Source organism: Coniosporium apollinis (genome assembly GCF_000281105.1).
Source record: "Coniosporium apollinis CBS 100218 chromosome Unknown supercont1.8, whole genome shotgun sequence".
Classification (NCBI taxonomy): domain Eukaryota; kingdom Fungi; phylum Ascomycota; class Dothideomycetes; genus Coniosporium; species Coniosporium apollinis.
The window spans coordinates 647,372-664,825 of NW_006913270.1; the positions used below are offsets into that span (position 1 = coordinate 647,372).

Genomic DNA, 17,454 nt, shown 5'->3' on the forward strand with positions numbered 1-17,454 from the left:
AGATGGATGTCGTGAGCGTATCAATTTATTTTTCACCGCATGGAATAAGCTCGGGACCACAGTCCGCAGGCTGGACGTTAGCCCCAGACATGGCGGTCTTGGCACGGTGTTGGGCGGTCCGTGGACCGTGTCTCCTAGCTCCCGGGTATCAAGACCCAGAGTCTAGGTCAACACAAGAGAATACAACGAGGATATGAATCACCATTTCCCCTGCCTCTCCATACCCCGGCTTTCTCAATACATCATCCCCTATCAGGCGCAGAGTCTATAGTGTTACCAAAGAACCGACAAGTACTGATAAAGAAAGTATCTCTCAGCAGATTCGACAATGGAGGACCTCAATCGTGATGGCCAGACCATCATCGATGCTACTAAACCCATCGCGATCGAGCGTGAGGATCCTCTGAGATCGGCATCAACCAGTGATTTCGATGTCCCTCATTTTGATACGAATGCAACGAAGAGACTGCTTCGCAAAATGGACATACGGCTGGTTCCGTTTCTGGCCCTGCTTTACTTGTAAGTCATGACACAATGCTTTTTTCCAGCAGGCGCTGACCGCTGTACACTAGGTTGAGCTTTTTGGATCGTACCAATATTGGAAACGCTCGTCTCTTCGGTCTTGAAGCCGATCTCCGAATGAAAGGCCTCGATTACAACATTGCTTTGGCCGCTTTCTTCCCGACCTATGTTGCCGCCGAGATCCCTAGCAACATGATGATAAAGCGTTTTGGAGCAAAGTTCTGGTTCACCACGATCATGGTAGTCTGGTCTATTGTTGTAATCGCCATGGGTTTTGTCTCGAACTTCTCCGGACTTGTTGTTGCAAGAGCATTTCTCGGCCTTGCGGAGGGAGGACTGTTCCCAGGTGTCAGCTATTATATCACCACGTGGTATCGCCGCCATGAATGTGGACTCAGGCTCGCCTTATTCTTCTCCGCGGCTACGGCTGCAGGTGCATTTGGTGGCCTGCTTGCCGCCGGAATTGGTCGAATGGCAGGCGTTGCAGGACGTTCGGGCTGGTCATGGATCTTCATACTTGAAGGTCTGCTCACTTTGGTTATAGCCGGCGCTGCTTACTGGATTATCGTCGACACACCACAAAAGTGAGTCTTTATCCCCTGAGCTTTGTTGATAGCCTTGTACTGATGTCTCCCATAGGGCAAACTTCCTTACTCCTGCTGAACAACACGAAGCCAAACGAAGACTTACGGATGATCGGAGCGGCCTTTCCGACGACTTCCAGATGAAGTTTGTGTGGGATGCACTGCGAGATTGGAAGATCTACGTTCACATGCTTATCACTCTGGGGGTGTACACTCCAGTGTACTCGATCTCGCTATTTCTGCCCACTATTGTGCGCGGCATGGGCTACTCGAACGAGCAGTCACAGCTGATGACCGTGCCACCTTATGTTACTGGCTGCATCATCACTGTCACTGCAGGGTACATGGCTGATAGGATGAAGACTCGTGGCATTTTCATGCTTGGTTTCACTCTTCTAGCCATCGTCGGCTGGGCTATGCTACTCTCGTCTGGCGCCTCTGCTATCCAATACACCGGCACCTTCTTGGCCGTCGCAGGTATCTTTCCTCTGGTGCCAATAGGAGTGGCATGGAATGGTAACAATATCGGTGGAAGCTTGAAGCGAGGGGTTGGGATTGCAATGCATGTTGGCGCTGGCAATCTTGGTGGAACGATTGCGGCGTTCATCTACCTCCCAAAGAGTTCACCGAGGTACCTATCTTCTCTATTCTACCTGCTTTCCTCCCACACTTCGTTCAAAAGCTCGTTGGGCTGACTCTTGACAAGGTTCATCTCGGGGCATGCCGCATTAATCGGCTTGATATCGATGTCATTCGTGCTGTCGCTCTTCATGACAATGTACTTGCGATGGGAGAACCGACGCCGTGATCAGTGGGCTTTGGAGAACAAGATCATGCCTGAGGAATACACAGAGGAACAAAAACATTTGGAGCGAGAGAAAGGGGATTATGCGTCATTTTTTCGATATACGGTTTAGATGTGGCTCAAAGATCTCTTTCAACAATTCGCAAGGCAGGCCGTGAGTGAAGACAACTCTTTGATGTCTCCACGCTTCGGTTGCAGTATTGTCAAGTAAAATTGCTGCGTTACCGCATAGCGAGACCATACGCAGGGTGCTCTTTTCATTCTGCCTGCCTTTAGATATTCTACCTTCCAGGGTATGTTAGTTCCAAAACACCAGTTCCAAAGCGAGCAAACGAAGATCTCATGTCGTCGCAGGCTGGTTGGGGCACGGTGGAGCGCAAAGACATGGTCACTATCACGATTGCATCAAGGAATTTTTAGCAGGGGCCCTGCCTCGGTAGATGCTCGTGGTAAAGGTAGTCTGGTCGACGAATGACTGCTGATTGTAGAGATAGAGGTGGTTGTTAACTCTGTAAAATCTTGATCTTGGATTCCAGGACTCAATGACGCCCCATGAATCTGATGTGCACTTGGATATACAGCAGCTTTGAAGGATTATCGCTTTTGTGTGGTTTTCCTCACAACGTATACCTTGTCTCCAAGTGGTGATTATTGTTCGACTGCTCAGCACTTTCCGTAGCAAGTGCAGGCGGAGCGGCACGGATGCTGCATAGTAAGCCATGTAAGCCATGAGCCATCTAAGGTCATGTAGGGCTAGCCACGATGGAATCTACCTGCCCTTGATCCAAGCCGTTCAAGCCGTCCGACGGCTTCGCTCGCTGTCCGTTGTCGAGCCGGTCACGTGTATCAAGCGGCCCGTCCATCCGTCCACGACTTATGGACGGATGATTTGGCCACACTAGTAACCCGCCTCTACTTATATACCTCTTGCGATGCAGTCATTTCTTTCATGCTCGATTCGAGTGCGCTATTGTGCGACTGACGAATGCCGTAGGCACATGCAATCGAACTTCCAACAGATGAGGATATGTCGGATGTCTCCTCAGTATCAGAATGTCCGACTCAGGGACAACAATTGCAATCGCAACCGCAAACACTGAAACCCAAAGCAACGGCTACTGGATGTGATGTCAAAGGCACCGGGTCTACAAAGAATACATGGAGAAGGGCGACAAAAGCATGTCGATCCTGCCACTCGCGCAAAGTCAGATGTAACGTAGAGCATGGCGCGCCCTGTATGAACTGCAGACTGGATCGGAAGGAATGCGTTATTCCCGAGGGGCAGAGGAACGGGAGGAAGAAGTAAGTGATTCACACGGGCTCCGGAGACCATGTATTTGGGTACTCAGCTCAGGTGATCCATCCAGGAAATTGACACAGATGGATGGCAACCAGACAAACCTCGGTGCATCGCATCCACTTGTCAGGCGCTTTGAGCTTGAGTCGCAAGACATTCTCGAAAAAGCTACAGCTCCCGTGCCATTGCATTCGCTGAGCGAACCTGGAAGAAAGTCGGAAGAGCATACGCGTCATTCGCTCGGTCAGTGCAACCCTCAATATGTTTGGCATCGCCCAAGCTTATGCGCCTGTAGATCAAAGTTCTGATTCCCAGCCTAACTCAAGCTCATACGACATTATTCAGGGAGCTTCATCCACGCCTTCGATATCTCCTATTCTAAGCTATAGTCACAGCCGCAGCCCGCATGTCATCGACAACCAATCGTTCTTTCCCCCGGTTGCCGCTCCATCAGAGCCACATGTTCCTACCTTTCCGCACTTCATCAAACCACTCTCACAACTGATAGGATTAGACGAGATCTTCTACCTGAACAGAAAAAATGCTCTCACTACACCCGATCTACGCCTCCGCAACGAGCTCCTTCGGAGTTATACCGAGTATGTGCATCCGTTTATGCCGTTGCTCGAGATCCATGACATTTTGGAGGCTATTGAAGGTAACGGTAACCTCGTGAGCCTTCTGGTTTTCCAGCGTGTGATGTTCGCTGGTGCTGCCTTTGTCGATCTGCGCCGTTTGAAGAACGCGGGTTACGCGACACGAAGGGAGGCTCGTGAGCAATTCTTCCGAAAAGCAAGGGTATATATGGAAGCCTTTTATTCCAGACGCCACCGACTGACAACAAACAGCTCCTGTAAGATTTCGACATCGAGGTCGATCGAGTGTCATTGATCCAATCTCTACTATTGATGGCCTACTGGTACGAAACACCAGATGATCAAAAAGACAGTCACTACTGGGTGGGGGTCGCCGTGTCCCTCTCACATACTATTGGCCTGCACCGCAATTCGGAGCACTCTAGAAGGGATACCAACAACGAAGCTTGTGGAAGAGGATGTGGTGGTCAATGTTCATACGAGATCGTCTTTAGCACTCGGAACGCGAAGACCTGCGTGGATAAAAGATGAAGACTACGACGTGTCTATGCTCACCTTAGAAGATTTTGACATCCCACCATTATCGGATACTATTTACTGCATCTCAGCCGACTTTACCCTTTTGCGTGACGAAGAGAAGCAGCGACAACTCGCGATCATGTGCATAGAGAAGGCCAAGCTTTGTCTCTGTATCGGTCATGTATTACGCATCCAGTACTTCATACAGGACCAGGGAGCCCTCGGCGAAGAGGGATGTACAGGGACGACAGCAATGTCTCTGCCAAAGAATCTGGATCCCGAGACTTGTGGAATTAAGGCAGTTGACGAAGAGCTCCAGAGATGGGATAGGTTGTTACCATAAGAGGCACAGTACCGGGTTCCTTCGTGGCGAGACATTGTAAATGGGAGCGGTGCTATCGTACTGCACTCCGCACTACTGCGCATGGTAAACTTTGTGACACTAAGCGCTTTACACCGACCACAAGTCTTACTTTCCGCTGCGTGGCCAGTTCGTAATGCCGCATCCGATTTCCTCAATATCTCACGGAGGAGCGTTCGCCGAGCTGCAGCCGAAACCACCAGCATTGCACGGGATTTGTTGAGCCTAGATCTTGTCCGCTACCTTCCTACGATCAGTATCACCGTACTATTACCTGTAATGATCATCCACTTGCTTAACATGAAAGCACCAGATGAGGCGACAAGACGAGCCAGCCTCCACGGATTCCGTCAGTGCATGCAGGTTGTAGACAGCTTTCGGGAGACTCATGCAGCTGCCGACTACGCGGCCGCATTCCTAGATGGCACTATCCGGAAAATGGATGAGCTATCAGGGATGTCAGATAGTGACGTTGCTCGAAAGCTAGGGACGCTCCTGGTTTGCACACCGCCCGAATCAGTGCACAAGGAAAGCGAGCAAATTCAAGGAGTAGCCGTGCAAGATTTTGAGCATGACTTTGACTCGCTGATCAATATGGACGCAGTTGGAGAATCTCATCTTGATAGGAGCACGTTCACAAATATGCAGGGAGAGTATAACGGATCACACTGGAGGTCGATTGAATGAAAGAGATGGAAAAAAACAGGACCGTGAATGTGCCTGACCTGCTATGACTAGTGTGGCTAACAGCCCGTAGCTGCGGTCATGCGGTCATGCGGACGGGCTGCCAAGACGCAGTCCGTCCGCAGGCCATTCTAAGAGCGCCCGTCCGCAGGAGAACCAGATCGCAGGCTGCAGCCTGCGGTTCTGCGGCCTGGTCGGGTTGTCTGAAGTGGAGATTTTGTATTTCTTTCGTGTTTTCAAGGTGGAGGGTGTGGCGGCGCCATCTTCATGCAGCCGAACCTGCGTTTTGGCTGTTTTAGCTGCATACTTGAGAGTAAGGTTCTTGCCGTTCTTGGTGATGCTTTTAATTAAGGCGCTACTGATGATTTTGCTCGGCATCTCAGTGGATGGAATCTTACCAAAGAAGCAGTAGACTTTGATTCACTTGTCGTAGTTTGTGGTCTTCGAGAATTGTTTGAGAGAAATTCATTGTTTGAGCAAGAAGTTGCTTCATTCATATACGAAGCCTTAGGCTCAGACCTGGATGTGTAGCCGCTGGGATTATCATGAGTAGCGCTTAATGGACGAGACATGGCCGGCGTCTTTCTACGCGACAGAGTTGACCAGACGTTTATTCGAAATGAGAGCGATGATGAGACTGGCACAGACTTGAAGACGTTTACTAAAAGGCCGAGACTTTTGCAATCCGCTGTGTCAGCCATCCCTCAAGCGGATTGCGGCTGGCGGGGCCAAGTTAACTTGTTGTACTTGTACCCCTTGGCCAATGCTGATCGCTTGCGCGATGGAAGGTCTCAGAACTTTGTCACGTGACTTTGTTGCATGAAGTTGAGATCTGCAGTGGTTCATGTACAAAGAAAAAAGGTTTAGCGCCATGCCATGCCATGCTTTCACAGCATCGTCAGAAAGTAGCGTCTCGACGACAGAGTGCCCCTATGGCTGGCGTTCTTCACGACTATCTGAAAGTCCTGCAGAGTGCGAATCCCAGAAGCAAAAGCGGCTGCAGTTAGGGTTCACGCGACAAGGTCGACTTTCGCTCTCAATGCCATTATGGTTTGCACTCAGAGGTCCTCCATAACAACTGAAACAGAGCATCTCCTCTCACCCAGCACCTCTAATCGTCTCTCTGCTGCCAACTTCTTACGCTTCGACAGATTTCGTTCTTTTTGAGCCTCTGAACATCCTTTCCTCGATCCACGTCTGTTACCCTCGGATCTCTTTTCCAGCTTCACGTGGAATCAGCATGTCAGACCTCCCTTCCCTCTATCCTAATCTTGAGCGAAATTTTACGCCCACGGAGTCTGGTTCAACTATCTGTAGCTATGCGAAGAGGAATCCGGGGGACGAACCCATTGTGGTCCTGATACATGGGTATCCGCAGAGTGCTTATAGGTATATATCCAACTCGTCCCCATGTCGGAGCTGATTGATTGGGAATCGCTGATAATCCACAGTTGGCGATATGTATGATGAAGCCTCCAGACCAGTGCTATCAGGATTGATATGGAGCTCCTGATACTAGACCAGATCGTTCCAAAACTTACACCTTTTGTCTCCGTCTTCATACCAGAGGTAATTCTGACATTTCCTTACCCTTTTTTACCTCGCGGGTGATCAGACCTAATCCTCGTCTTATCCCAGCTTCCCAGCTACGGCGTATCAACCCCCACCAACGGCACCCTTACCAAGCGCCTGATGGGCCACGCCATCCTCTCCGCCCTCCAAACTGTCTTCTCCCTTACCCCGTCCCAAAGAACCAAAATCATCCTCGTGGGCCACGACCGCGGCGCCCGCATCTCACACCGTCTCGCCATAGACTTCGCCCACCCAGACCCTTCCACCTCTCACGTCCTCTCGCACTTCGATCTCCAAGGCCTCATCCTCATGGACATCCTCCCTCTCACCGTTCAGTGGACCGCCATGGCCACAGACCCATCCGCCGCAGCAGCTTACTTCCACTGGACGTTCCTCGCCCGCCCGGACATGGCGATACCGATGATCAAGGCATATGGCGGCGACAGCTTCTGCCGGGAAATGCTTGGCAAGGGGACTGGTAATAATGAGGCTGGACGCGCGAGCTTCTTCGCTGGGAATTCCGTTGAGATCTATGCGAGGAATTTCGGAACTGATCATGCGATCCGCGGGGCCTGCGAAGATTACGCAGATGGTGCGAGGACCGAAGTGCAACTGGAGAAGGAGGATCGAGCCGCCGGAAGGAAGATCGTGGTGCCGACCTTGGTGTTGTGGAGTGAAGGGGGCATAGGGCGTTGGGGTGATGTGGGGAACATATGGAGAGATTGGATTGAGCAGGGTATAAGAGTTGACGGATCGGGAATTGGGGATAGGGTGGGGCATTGGGTGGCGGAGGAGGCTCCGGACATTGTAACAAAAGAGGTCACCGGTTTCTTGGAGTCGTTGGGTGTGAAGATGGGATAGAGTGTTTTTAGAAGCCCGCGCAGCGTTCGATGTCTTTCAAGCATATTGTTCGTGAGGCGTCGCCGATCAAAATGCTATCTGTGGCGGCTCCCTCCTTCGGAGTCATCTTTATGCCTTCCAATCTCAGGTAATCGATGATAGGTCCGAGAAGACCTTCCATCAGGGGTTCATGCCAGTGGACATCGAGTGAATCCTCTGTCAAAGGCTCAGGTTCTGCTGCATATTTAGTATTCTTGATGTCTGTGGACCCGTTCGCTTGCGTGGTATCTAATCTAGAGGTCTCCTGAACGTCACCATCTCCATCGCTGTCGACGGACGATGATGGCATAATACGATCCTCAAGTGTTGACTGCGTCGTGGAATTTTGTTGCTCTGTGACTGGGCCGATGAGGTTCGAGATGAAGTCATACTCTCCACTGGTCGATGTAGACATAGACAGTATGTTCGATGCACATGTCTCCGCTGTCATCGAGTTGATGGCTGCTTGTCTATCGTAAGAAGAGTCTGGGGGACTACTTCGGCCCTCATTTGACGGAGCCCGAGAATTTGGGTACTGCATCTCGCGAGTCTGCAGGTAATGGCTGGTATCCGTGCTACTGGCGTTCGTGCGGGTATCAGGAAGAGAAGCGTGATCTCTTCTGCATGCTCGGTGCTTTATGGGATCCGAGTGATTTGCTTTTAAAGTTGAGGTTGTGTTTCGATTAGCTTGTGGAAGGGCGCCTACCTACGATGAGTCTGATGCAAAGACTGCGACCTCTGACATGGGGCATGAGTACAAGTTGCTGCGTTCTTCTCACTCTTCGGTACAAACCGGCGGACCTAGCCGATCGAAAATGTACTCAATGGGCACTGCTTACGCAACAAACCAAGTTCGATAACCTGACATCTTGATACCTGATGTCGCTCAAGTCTCTGTACTACAATGTCATCAGGAAGGGTTATGCAGTGTCAAAATTCAAGGAACAATTTAGTTTGTGGTAAGTCGATGTCGGCTTTTTGTTACGGAGGAGGCAGATGGCGATGCCTTGCTGCAAGGGTGATCCGAAAAAATGACGGCCACGCAAAATTGCCGAAGACGCCCCACCTCATAGTAATCTACCTTTGCTCGCAGTGGTGTTTCCGCACCCAAATTTATATGGAATAGCTTACACACTTGACTATGCTTAGCGAGTATCAATAGCGTTAATCTTGACATAAATAAGTCTATATAATAGTGGTCTTGAGTGTTGGTGAATTTAGTATAGTTTTTGCGTGGCCGCGAATATTTCGGGTCGCCCTTGCTGCATGCAGAGTCAGAACATAGCGGCTCGGCAGTCAGATCTGCAAGGTCCAGATGACGGCACCAGATATTCTTACCAAGCTCGCAAACCTTACTGCCACGTCTCCTGTTCCTCTATTTCTTGCCACGGTCGCTGCTATGCAAGCTGGTCATGTGTCAGAAGATAGCGCCAGCTTACATTGCAGAAAAATCATGCTCGCTCACCTGCAGACCGACTCGGACTGCTGGCATGGGGTCCAAGATCCCAAGAAGAGGAAACAGATCCAGGACAGACTCGCTCAGAGAGCAAGAAGTACGACACGATGCAACTATCTGAGTCTGACATACAAGCTAATCGCTTCTTTGCTGCAGGGAAACGTCGTGCAGAGTCCAGTCAGGCTTTGGCACTACGAGGAGCACAAGAAGATATCCCCACTGACGCATTTGCTGTCACCATCATCGAATTACCCTTCAACACTTCCCCCGCAAGCCTGGACAGTTCAGCCTCACCTGCAAGCTGTCCTTCCTTTGGGTCCGAACTGTCCATAGGAGTGGACCACAGCTTGTTGACCAAACATGTCTCATCGGTGTTTGCTGCGCTATTCAACAACGGACGCATCTTGGGCATACCCTGCGGCATCCAAGTTCCGATACTCTCCCGGCCGTGCACGGCGAAGACACCACTGAGCCTCCACCCTACTCAGAGTCAGATGACTGTCCTCCACATTCCATGGATCGACCGTTTCCCTTTCCCGAAGATGAGAGACAACGTCATCCAGCTCAGTGGCATTATTGACGAGGAGGTCTTTTTGTGCGATCTTTTCACAACGGATAGTTTCACTATCGTTCCAGGTTCGGTCAGCTGGGATCCTATGGCCTGGGTTGTGACAAACCCATTTGAGAAGAAATGGGGCTATCTGTTCTACTGAATCATTGTTGCGAGTGGTCTGCCTGAACGAGCACGATGATCTTTAATGTCTAGGCAACTTGCTCGGGACGTCTGTGTCAGATTTATTGTACTTTCAGTGCGTCAAATGTGATCAGATCCACAGTCTCCATGTCTTTACAAGATCCTCGTTCAACGGCCTGTTTTCTGACATTGCATTGCATCCACCACGGCCGCAGGGCTCAGGGGTTGAGCAGCAGTCTGTCACGAAGCATCGCCACACAGCATCATGCTCAAAAACGAACTTGCCGCTGACCAATACTTTCCAAAGGCTAATATAACTTCTAGGACTGGCGCAGCGAGAGTTTGTTTACAGCAACTTTTTCAGCCAAGGATATCGTTTAAGGCTAGGCTAAGCATGACAATGATATACTTAATTACGGGTGCTAATCGAGGTTAGTGACAAATACTATGAAGATCTCTTGTGTCATTCTACTGACAAGGAATATCAGGTCTGGGTGAGGGACTAGCCGCCGCATACCTATCACGGCCCAACAACACAGTCATTGCTGCCGTCCGCAATCCTGAACATCTAACCAGCAAAGCCCTCCATGACCTTCCCAGAGCCCAATCCAGCAACCTGATCGTTGTAAAGATCGACAGCAAAAGCGAAACAGATGCAAAGATGGCAGTTCGGGATCTTATCTCCACCCACAACATCTCAGCAGTCGATATCGTTATAGCCAATGCCGGCATAGCGAAGGTGCTCCCGACTGTGGCCCAGGCACAGGTATCAGACATGCTCGAGCACTTCATGGTCAATGCAGTCGCGCCCGCGCTTCTCTTTCAAGCATTTCTACCACTTCTACGGAAGTCCCAGAGGGAGCCCAAGTTCGTCACTTTGAGCACTACAGCCGCAAGTATCGCAGACATGGAGCAAGTTCCCATCCCGAACGCGGCATACGGGCCGTCTAAAGCGGCCTTGAACTACCTCACCAAAAAAATTCACGTGGAGAATCCAGACATTATTGCATTTCCCATCAGCCCAGGGTAAGATCGTTTTTCCCAAATTCAACTCCTACCTCTAAGCGCACCCTAAGAATGCGCCAGGTGTGATGTAAACGTGCTGACTTTGTTCGGGTAGATGGGTGCAAACGGATATGGGCAATGACGGTGCTCGAAAGGTTGGCTTAGAGTCAGCAGACATAACTATTGAGCAGAGCATAACGGGGCTCCTTGACGTGGTATGATCCATGTCTACTGCGTCGTTTTCCTCGGGACTGATTGGTCACTACACAGATTGAGAATGCGACGAGAGAAGCAAGTTCAGGAAAGTTCCTCAGCTACGACGGCGACAGTTGTGGGTGGTAGTCTTCGGGTGCTATGATCCAAGTCAAGCCAAGAACATGTGGCAACAGTGGTATGGACATGTCGGTTGTATTTAGTCTTTCTGTTCTCTCCGAATAGTGAGGAAGCAATGATGTCACAGCTGCCATAGATGGAAATGACACTCTTCAGCTCGAAACAAAGCTCTAGCATCCATACTGTTACTCTTCCAGGACCTCCTGCACCAAAGCCGCCACGGTCTCAGGCATGCTCAAGTTGGGACAATGTCCAGACTTGCAATGCACTACCTTCACATTCGTCCCACTCTCTCTTTTCAACAGCTCGACTCTACTTTTCTGAAAGCTTGGTGGGAGGACTATATCCTGGTCACATACGATGAAGGCGCTTGGGATGTATCTGTACCCAGCATAGGTAAGCTTGTTCTGGAAGCTGGGCGTCGAATGGTGAGAGAATTGAGCCGCGAGCTTGATAGCCTTGCCGTATGGAAGATCTGATAGATTGACTCGAGCGGAACCGGTGGCTTCATGGTACATGAAGTCGCCCTGAATACTGTGTCAGCACCCTGTACCATGTGGAACGTGAAAACATACGTCGACCTTGATAAATTCCGGCAGTAATGTCCCCATCAAGGATTGAAGGGACTCGCCCACGGGCGGGATGACGCATGTCAGAAAGACGACCTTGCTCACACAACCCGGTCTATTCGCCGCCTCACGCTCGGCTTTACTCAAGCCCTTGACACACTCGCTGGCGACCAGACCACCGTACGAGTGTGGCACCAAGACTACCTTCTTGCCCTGGTCTGCGAGCAGAGAAGCTTTGTGATGAAAAAACTCGGCGTCATCAGCGAGTGTGGCTGCTTCTTGGGGAGGCTTGCGGCTCGCCGAGGGCAGGTCGTAGACGATTGCCTCATAGCCTGCTTCTTTCAGGCTGTTGACTACGCCATAGTAGAAATGTGCAGGAGAGAAAGAGCCCGGGATGATGAGGATCGTGGGTTTCCTCACAGGATGGGGCATCTTGGCTGGAAGTGGCCAGAGATAGTGATGCTCAATGTGAATAGACGTTAACAGATATTGAGATTGTGAGCCACGATGATAACAATTGATGACCTGCGATCAAGTCGCCTAAGGAGAGACTCCCCAGATGACATCATTCTTCTCGCGCGCGTACAACGTCATCCATCCTGGTCGAGTCTGGATCTCGTGTAGAGGTGCGAAGGGTTGACTGTCTCCTGTGAAATTGTATCTGCAGGACTGCAAACAATCATGGCGATGATCGCCTCTGCCGCAAGCTGCAAGGTCAGAAAACTTACTAGCTCATGTCAGAGAGTTTACCTCCAAACCTCCAGAGTCCAGGTCTGCCCACTCGGCTTGGTACCGGACGACTTGAAATGGAAAATCCTGGGCTCGCTATAGGCGAGTGCCTTTCTGGCCTTGAGTCGTGGGGTCGTGGTCAAACAAGCACGTCTTCAAGGGATCAAGAGGTTAACCAATAGCGGAATAGGAATTTTGATAGGTCATCAAGATGGCTAAAGCTTCGCGCTAGTCAACTTCCGTATTCCGTCAATCCTCCCTCAATGCATGGTCAGAACTGTCAGAAGAGGGGTCGCAATTCAGTTTCGACAACACCATAACACTATAATGCCCTCTCCACTCCTCCTACCTTGACTGTTCCTTCACGATTACCACCTGGTTTCCTTCCACATCACGTTTGGTACTATCAGGATGATCGGGCTCACAGGCTACCAGTAAGTTCTCACGCAACTCGGAAGGCTGGAAAGCAGATTGGCTTCCCCTGAAGCCGTATCTTAGCTTCCGACTCACTCATCAGAACTCCTGTTGTCCTGCTCCTCCTATCCCTAGGCTTCCCTTCTCGTCAAAACAGTTCGCATTTACTGAGACCTGCGAACAGGATCGCCACGTGTATGTTCGTAGCCTTAGGTGGCTTCACCTATGGTTTCGGCTTCTCCGCCTTCGTCACTTGCCAAGGGCAGCCCGGTTTCTACTCAGATTTCAATCTGGACCCTGCTAGCACTCATACTGCCCACGTCCTCGACGCTGTGAATGCTCTCTTCACCGCCGGCGCCGCTATCGGATCCATCGCTCAGTCTTTCATCGCCGATAAGTACGGACGCAGGATCGGGCTTGGGATTGCGGCTATTTGTGCTCTTGTTGGTGCCGCATTGACCGCTGGTTCCGTCACTATTCCCATGATGATTGTCGTCCGACTTCTTATGGGGTTTGGCCTGGGCATGGTTATCTGCTTGGTACCTCTTTACCTTTCCGAAGTAGCCCCACCACGTCGACGAGGTCTACTTGCTGGCATGACTGTACTGAGCTTTGGCACTGGCTACCTTGTGTAAGTATCGTTGTTTTGTCTCTGGAGACTAATCAGTTAACATACCTGCAGAGTAGCGTGGATCGCGGTGGGGACGTACTTTGCAAGCAGCCAGACTGTAGCGTGGCGTGTACCTCTTGCGTTGGCTTGTGTGGGACCTATGGCCTTGTTATGCGCTCTACCCGCGATTCCAGGTCAGTGTACTAGTGCCTTGATGCGTTGATCAATGATGCTGACGCAGTTGAAAGAAACACCCCGCTACCTCATTTGGGCAGGCAAGAAGGAGCAAGCATGGAAAGTCCTGCACCGACTGCACCGCAATCCACGCGACGCAGAAGATCGTGTTGCTCATGCAGAGTACACACAGATCGTGCTACAGGTCGAGCATGACAAGGATCTCGGAGCTGGATTCATACAGATGTTCCGACTACCAACCTGGCGGCGAAGAGCTTTCTCTGCGATCTTCCTTCTGTAAGCGGTTTAGTCCATACTTTGCATGCTATAGCTAATGCATTCCTCAGATTCGCCTCACAGTCGACTGGGATTACAGGCATTTCCAACTTTCTGCCTGTCATATTCTCTGGACTTGGCTTAACAGGCGTTATGCCTCTCGTCATGTACGGTAAGAGAAGCCACTTCAAGTTTGTTGTTCACCCACTGATAGCAAATAGGTGTCTGGACTACAATCGGCACATTAGCAGTAGCCGTGTCGATCGTCATAGTCGACCGTGTTGGCAGACGAACGCTTCTCCGTAAGTATAATCCCAATACATACTCTGTGACGCATGTAATGATTTGCAGAGACTAACATCGTCTACTAGTCATCGGCTACCCTCTTCTAGCAATCTTGTTGCTATCACAAGCGCTCCTGCAGAACGCCTACATCAACCCCACCGACACTAACCCCAATAAAGGCGGACTCGCTGCGTGTCTCTTATTTCTAATTCTTTACATCATCTGCTACCAATGCGTTGACGCTCCATCCTTCATTTGGGCTTCCGAGATATGGCCCACGCCTATCCGCGGCAAGGGTGTTAGCTTGTCCTTTTTCGCCTACTTCGTGGGAGGATTAACGTATACGACCCCAAGTGCGCTTGCATTCAAAAACATGTCAGTACTACCCCTTTAGCATCCTGTGCGTTTACTCAAATTTGTCTAACCATTTCTTCGCACAGTGGCTGGCATATGTACCTCCTCTATATGGGTCTCTCCATTATTTCGGGAATCCTTGTCTACTTCATTATCCCAGAGACCAAGGGGTTACCGATGGAGGAACTGGCGGCCTTGTTTGGTGACGAAGTCATGGTCCATTTGACTGCAGACGACACGGGATTTGTGGAAAGTGGTCCGAAAATCCAGGCAATAGGTGCCCAGGTAATAGAGTTTGAGGAGAAGATTGCATATGAAGATGAGGAAGGCAGAGGGTCGCTTGAAGATAGTGGCAAGATTAGTGGCACGCAGTACCACGTTGAGACGGTGAATTGATGAGGGTCAAGGTATCTAGCTTGGGATGGAAATGAATTTAGGCAGCCTATCTCGCGGCAGGAACGACAGCATTCGTAGAGGGCTAGTACTAGCAAGTGTTAACTCTATAAGCCCATGTACTAGAATCTGATTCGGTTCCTAGAGATCTATTTTCTAAGGGTAAATTCCAAGGTTCTCATCCCTTAGAAAATGAATAGCACTTAGAAAATAGCTTATTCCCTTAGAAAATAGCCTATTTAAGAGGTATATTAGGTGGATTACTAGTCCTAAATACTAAATAGACTATATTACTAAGTATAGTATAATAAACTAGTTTTAGAAGGTATTTCCGCTAGAAAAAACGACTATTTAATCTTTAAAACTACTAAATTAATAATTATTAGTCTAAGAATACTTATCTAGATATATTAGTAGGCTTCTCTATTATTAATAGCTAGTAATAGAATACTCTAGGATCTTTACTAGCTAATCTATTTTCTATCCTAAATTTACAAGATTTAGAAAAAAGAAACCACTTAGAAAATAGCTTAGAAAATAGTAAATCCGTTGGAAAATAGGCTATCTAAAGAGTATTATAGATAGATTAGTAATACTAGATAGTAAATAGACTATAATAGTATATTTAGTATAAGAATACTAATCTTAGAAGATACTTTAACTATAAAAAGATCTTTTTAATCTAATAAACTTAAAATACTAATTCTTAGTCTTAAAACCTCTATCTAAATGTATTAGTAAGGCTTTCTATTACTAATAGCTATTAATAGGATACTCTACAACTATAATATATATAAAATATATATTCTACTAATTATATTAAAAGGAAATAATAAGAATTATATATCTAAAAATGGTATTAATAGATATTAATAAAATATGCACGTGTAACGAGGTGCTATCACAAGATAATAAAGGTTACTATAATAGTTAGGGTTCTAATTAAGGAGATAGGGAATAGTGCTAAGATATAGTTAATAAGGTGAGAATTAATATCACGTAGTGAGATTAGATTAAGTTATAAAGAACACTACATTCTTATTTAAGTTAAGTACACTATTCTAATAAACGAGAATAGTGCTACCTATATACTCGAGCTTATAGCTCGTACCTCTATACCGTGATTCCTATAATATAGGCTCTCTTAGTAGAATCATCTGTATCTTATTAATAATTCTATTTACTAAAAAGAAACCACTTAGAAAATAGCTTAGAAAATAGTAAATCCGTTGGAAAATAGGCTATCTAAAGAGTATTATAGATAGATTAGTAATACTAGATAGTAAATAGACTATAATAGTATATTTAGTATAAGAATACTAATCTTAGAAGATACTTTAACTATAAAAAGATCTTTTTAATCTAATAAACTTAAAATACTAATTCTTAGTCTTAAAACCTCTATCTAAATGTATTAGTAAGGCTTTCTATTACTAATAGCTATTAATAGGATACTCTACAACTATAATATATATAAAATATATATTCTACTAATTATATTAAAAGGAAATAATAAGAATTATATATCTAAAAATGGTATTAATAGATATTAATAAAATATGCACGTGTAACGAGGTGCTATCACAAGATAATAAAGGTTACTATAATAGTTAGGGTTCTAATTAAGGAGATAGGGAATAGTGCTAAGATATAGTTAATAAGGTGAGAATTAATATCACGTAGTGAGATTAGATTAAGTTATAAAGAACACTACATTCTTATTTAAGTTAAGTACACTATTCTAATAAACGAGAATAGTGCTACCTATATACTCGAGCTTATAGCTCGTACCTCTATACCGTGATTCCTATAATATAGGCTCTCTTAGTAGAATCATCTGTATCTTATTAATAATTCCTTTAATATAACCCTTCTTAGTAGAATCATCTATATCTTATCACGTGTTTTCCTAGGAATTGCCGAGGGTTATAATACTATTCCCCTTCTAGCTTAGCCTTCGGCCTGAAGGTTCATTTCGTGATACCCTCTCCACTTCTTGCGTCCTCAGCTTCATTATATCTAAAGCTGAAAAATCTAAATCCTTCCGCTGTCGTCTTGAGCTTACGGATTTCATTACTACTAGTAGTACTAAAATGCCTACTCCTTACTCGCATTGTCGTCTAGCGAAAGTGCCTTATAAGGTGGACCTCCAGTCGGGTCGCTGCGCCGAATATATTGCTAAGAATCGCAAATGCAATCTTATTATAACTAAGAAAGAGTATCTATTTCCTTCTTTATCTTTTCCCGTGGTTAGGGTTAGGGTTAGGGTTAGGGTTAGGGTTAGGGTTAGGGTTAGGGTTAGGGTTAGGGTTAGGGTTAGGGTTAGGGTTAGGGTTAGGGTTA

The 17,454-nt window shown here is 47.8% G+C and overlaps 7 protein-coding genes across 7 annotated transcripts; 6 read left to right on the top strand and 1 right to left on the bottom strand.

The window, feature by feature from the left end:
• Nucleotides 1-328: 328 nt before the first annotated feature.
• Nucleotides 329-2,023, top strand: W97_02368 (uncharacterized protein; the record flags this gene model as incomplete). The annotated part of the gene is made up of 4 exons (XM_007780268.1): nucleotides 329-519; nucleotides 573-1,106; nucleotides 1,162-1,737; nucleotides 1,813-2,023. 4 exons carry the CDS (start codon nucleotides 329-331, stop codon nucleotides 2,021-2,023), a joined length of 1,512 nt encoding a protein of 503 aa, XP_007778458.1.
• A 1,446-nt stretch (nucleotides 2,024-3,469) lies between these two features.
• W97_02369 (uncharacterized protein) lies at nucleotides 3,470-4,065 on the top strand (the record flags this gene model as incomplete). Its single annotated transcript, XM_007780269.1, has 2 exons — nucleotides 3,470-4,006; nucleotides 4,057-4,065. 2 exons carry the CDS (start codon nucleotides 3,470-3,472, stop codon nucleotides 4,063-4,065), a joined length of 546 nt encoding a protein of 181 aa, XP_007778459.1.
• A 2,803-nt stretch (nucleotides 4,066-6,868) lies between these two features.
• On the top strand, nucleotides 6,869-7,801 carry W97_02370 (uncharacterized protein; the record flags this gene model as incomplete). The annotated part of the gene is made up of 2 exons (XM_007780270.1): nucleotides 6,869-6,937; nucleotides 7,007-7,801. The coding sequence occupies 2 exons, from the start codon at nucleotides 6,869-6,871 to the stop codon at nucleotides 7,799-7,801; spliced, it is 864 nt and encodes a 287-aa protein (XP_007778460.1).
• A 1,471-nt stretch (nucleotides 7,802-9,272) lies between these two features.
• Nucleotides 9,273-9,988, top strand: W97_02371 (uncharacterized protein; the record flags this gene model as incomplete). The annotated part of the gene is made up of 2 exons (XM_007780271.1): nucleotides 9,273-9,372; nucleotides 9,432-9,988. The coding sequence occupies 2 exons, from the start codon at nucleotides 9,273-9,275 to the stop codon at nucleotides 9,986-9,988; spliced, it is 657 nt and encodes a 218-aa protein (XP_007778461.1).
• Nucleotides 9,989-10,369: 381 nt separating this feature from the next.
• Nucleotides 10,370-11,316, top strand: W97_02372 (uncharacterized protein; the record flags this gene model as incomplete). The annotated part of the gene is made up of 4 exons (XM_007780272.1): nucleotides 10,370-10,400; nucleotides 10,458-10,995; nucleotides 11,090-11,189; nucleotides 11,245-11,316. The coding sequence occupies 4 exons, from the start codon at nucleotides 10,370-10,372 to the stop codon at nucleotides 11,314-11,316; spliced, it is 741 nt and encodes a 246-aa protein (XP_007778462.1).
• A 176-nt stretch (nucleotides 11,317-11,492) lies between these two features.
• W97_02373 (uncharacterized protein) lies at nucleotides 11,493-12,308 on the bottom strand (the record flags this gene model as incomplete). The annotated part of the gene is made up of 2 exons (XM_007780273.1): nucleotides 11,493-11,834; nucleotides 11,883-12,308. 2 exons carry the CDS (start codon nucleotides 12,306-12,308, stop codon nucleotides 11,493-11,495), a joined length of 768 nt encoding a protein of 255 aa, XP_007778463.1.
• Nucleotides 12,309-13,216: 908 nt separating this feature from the next.
• W97_02374 (uncharacterized protein) lies at nucleotides 13,217-15,114 on the top strand (the record flags this gene model as incomplete). Its single annotated transcript, XM_007780274.1, has 7 exons — nucleotides 13,217-13,650; nucleotides 13,702-13,823; nucleotides 13,878-14,100; nucleotides 14,151-14,251; nucleotides 14,301-14,381; nucleotides 14,451-14,739; nucleotides 14,805-15,114. The coding sequence occupies 7 exons, from the start codon at nucleotides 13,217-13,219 to the stop codon at nucleotides 15,112-15,114; spliced, it is 1,560 nt and encodes a 519-aa protein (XP_007778464.1).
• Nucleotides 15,115-17,454: the final 2,340 nt, after the last annotated feature.